The 745-nt window shown below is 56.1% G+C and overlaps 1 protein-coding gene across 1 annotated transcript; it reads right to left on the reverse strand.

Moving 5' to 3' along the window:
• Positions 1-230: 230 nt before the first annotated feature.
• SPRG_14711 (hypothetical protein) lies at positions 231-734 on the reverse strand (the record flags this gene model as incomplete). Its single annotated transcript, XM_012354603.1, has 1 exon — positions 231-734. The coding sequence occupies one exon, from the start codon at positions 732-734 to the stop codon at positions 231-233; it is 504 nt and encodes a 167-aa protein (XP_012209993.1).
• Between the last annotated feature and the right edge of the window lie 11 nt (positions 735-745).

The raw sequence follows: 745 nt of genomic DNA on the forward strand, positions 1-745 counted from the left end.
CTATGCTAATGTGGCGGTGGCATCGACCTGTGTCCGAGGGAATAAACAATAATCGCTTGGTGTGGCCATTCTCTTGTCGACACAAGAGGTGCCAGTACGTACCAACACGGCCAACAAAATCTTTGGTGCCACCGTCGAGAGAATCTTACGCAGAGAGAAAGTGCAGTCTGATCCACCTGAACCGTAATAAAAAGATGTCGGAGCCATTCTGCTACCCGAAGGAAAAACTCTCACAATTCCAGCGTCGCTGGAATTTGGTTAAAACTCATGTTGAAACCCTTGTACGGCGTCCAATCCATACCCGCAGGGTGATGAGATACCCAGGGCCATGCGATATTAGGCGATCTCAAGTGGGCTTCGTAGAAGGCGTCGGCGATGGCCTCGGACGAGCAAAGGTCGGGCCGCCACGCAACGATGCGCTGCGTCGCCACCGTGTCACCTTCGTAGATCGCAAAGTGCAACGGAAGCCGCGCATCGGACAAGGTACCACGGGGCAAGCCCAGTACGTACGGCGACAAGAAGGTCACAGCCATCGTCGGTTCCTTGCAGTCGTAGATGGGCCGAAAGCCGGGCGGGAAGACATAGACGCTGTCGCGCCAGGTAGAAGACTGGACCAGCTTCAAGGCGCGCGCTTCAAGGAAGCGGAAGCGAATGTCCTCGTAGACACCGTACTGGAAGCCAACGATGCTGGCTGCCAGCAGCGCCGACGTCAGACCGACGCTCGCCATGGTCATGACGAAGCATG

The sequence above is a fragment of the Saprolegnia parasitica genome (genome assembly GCF_000151545.1).
Source record: "Saprolegnia parasitica CBS 223.65 unplaced genomic scaffold supercont2.170, whole genome shotgun sequence".
NCBI lineage: Eukaryota > Oomycota > Saprolegniomycetes > Saprolegniales > Saprolegniaceae > Saprolegnia > Saprolegnia parasitica.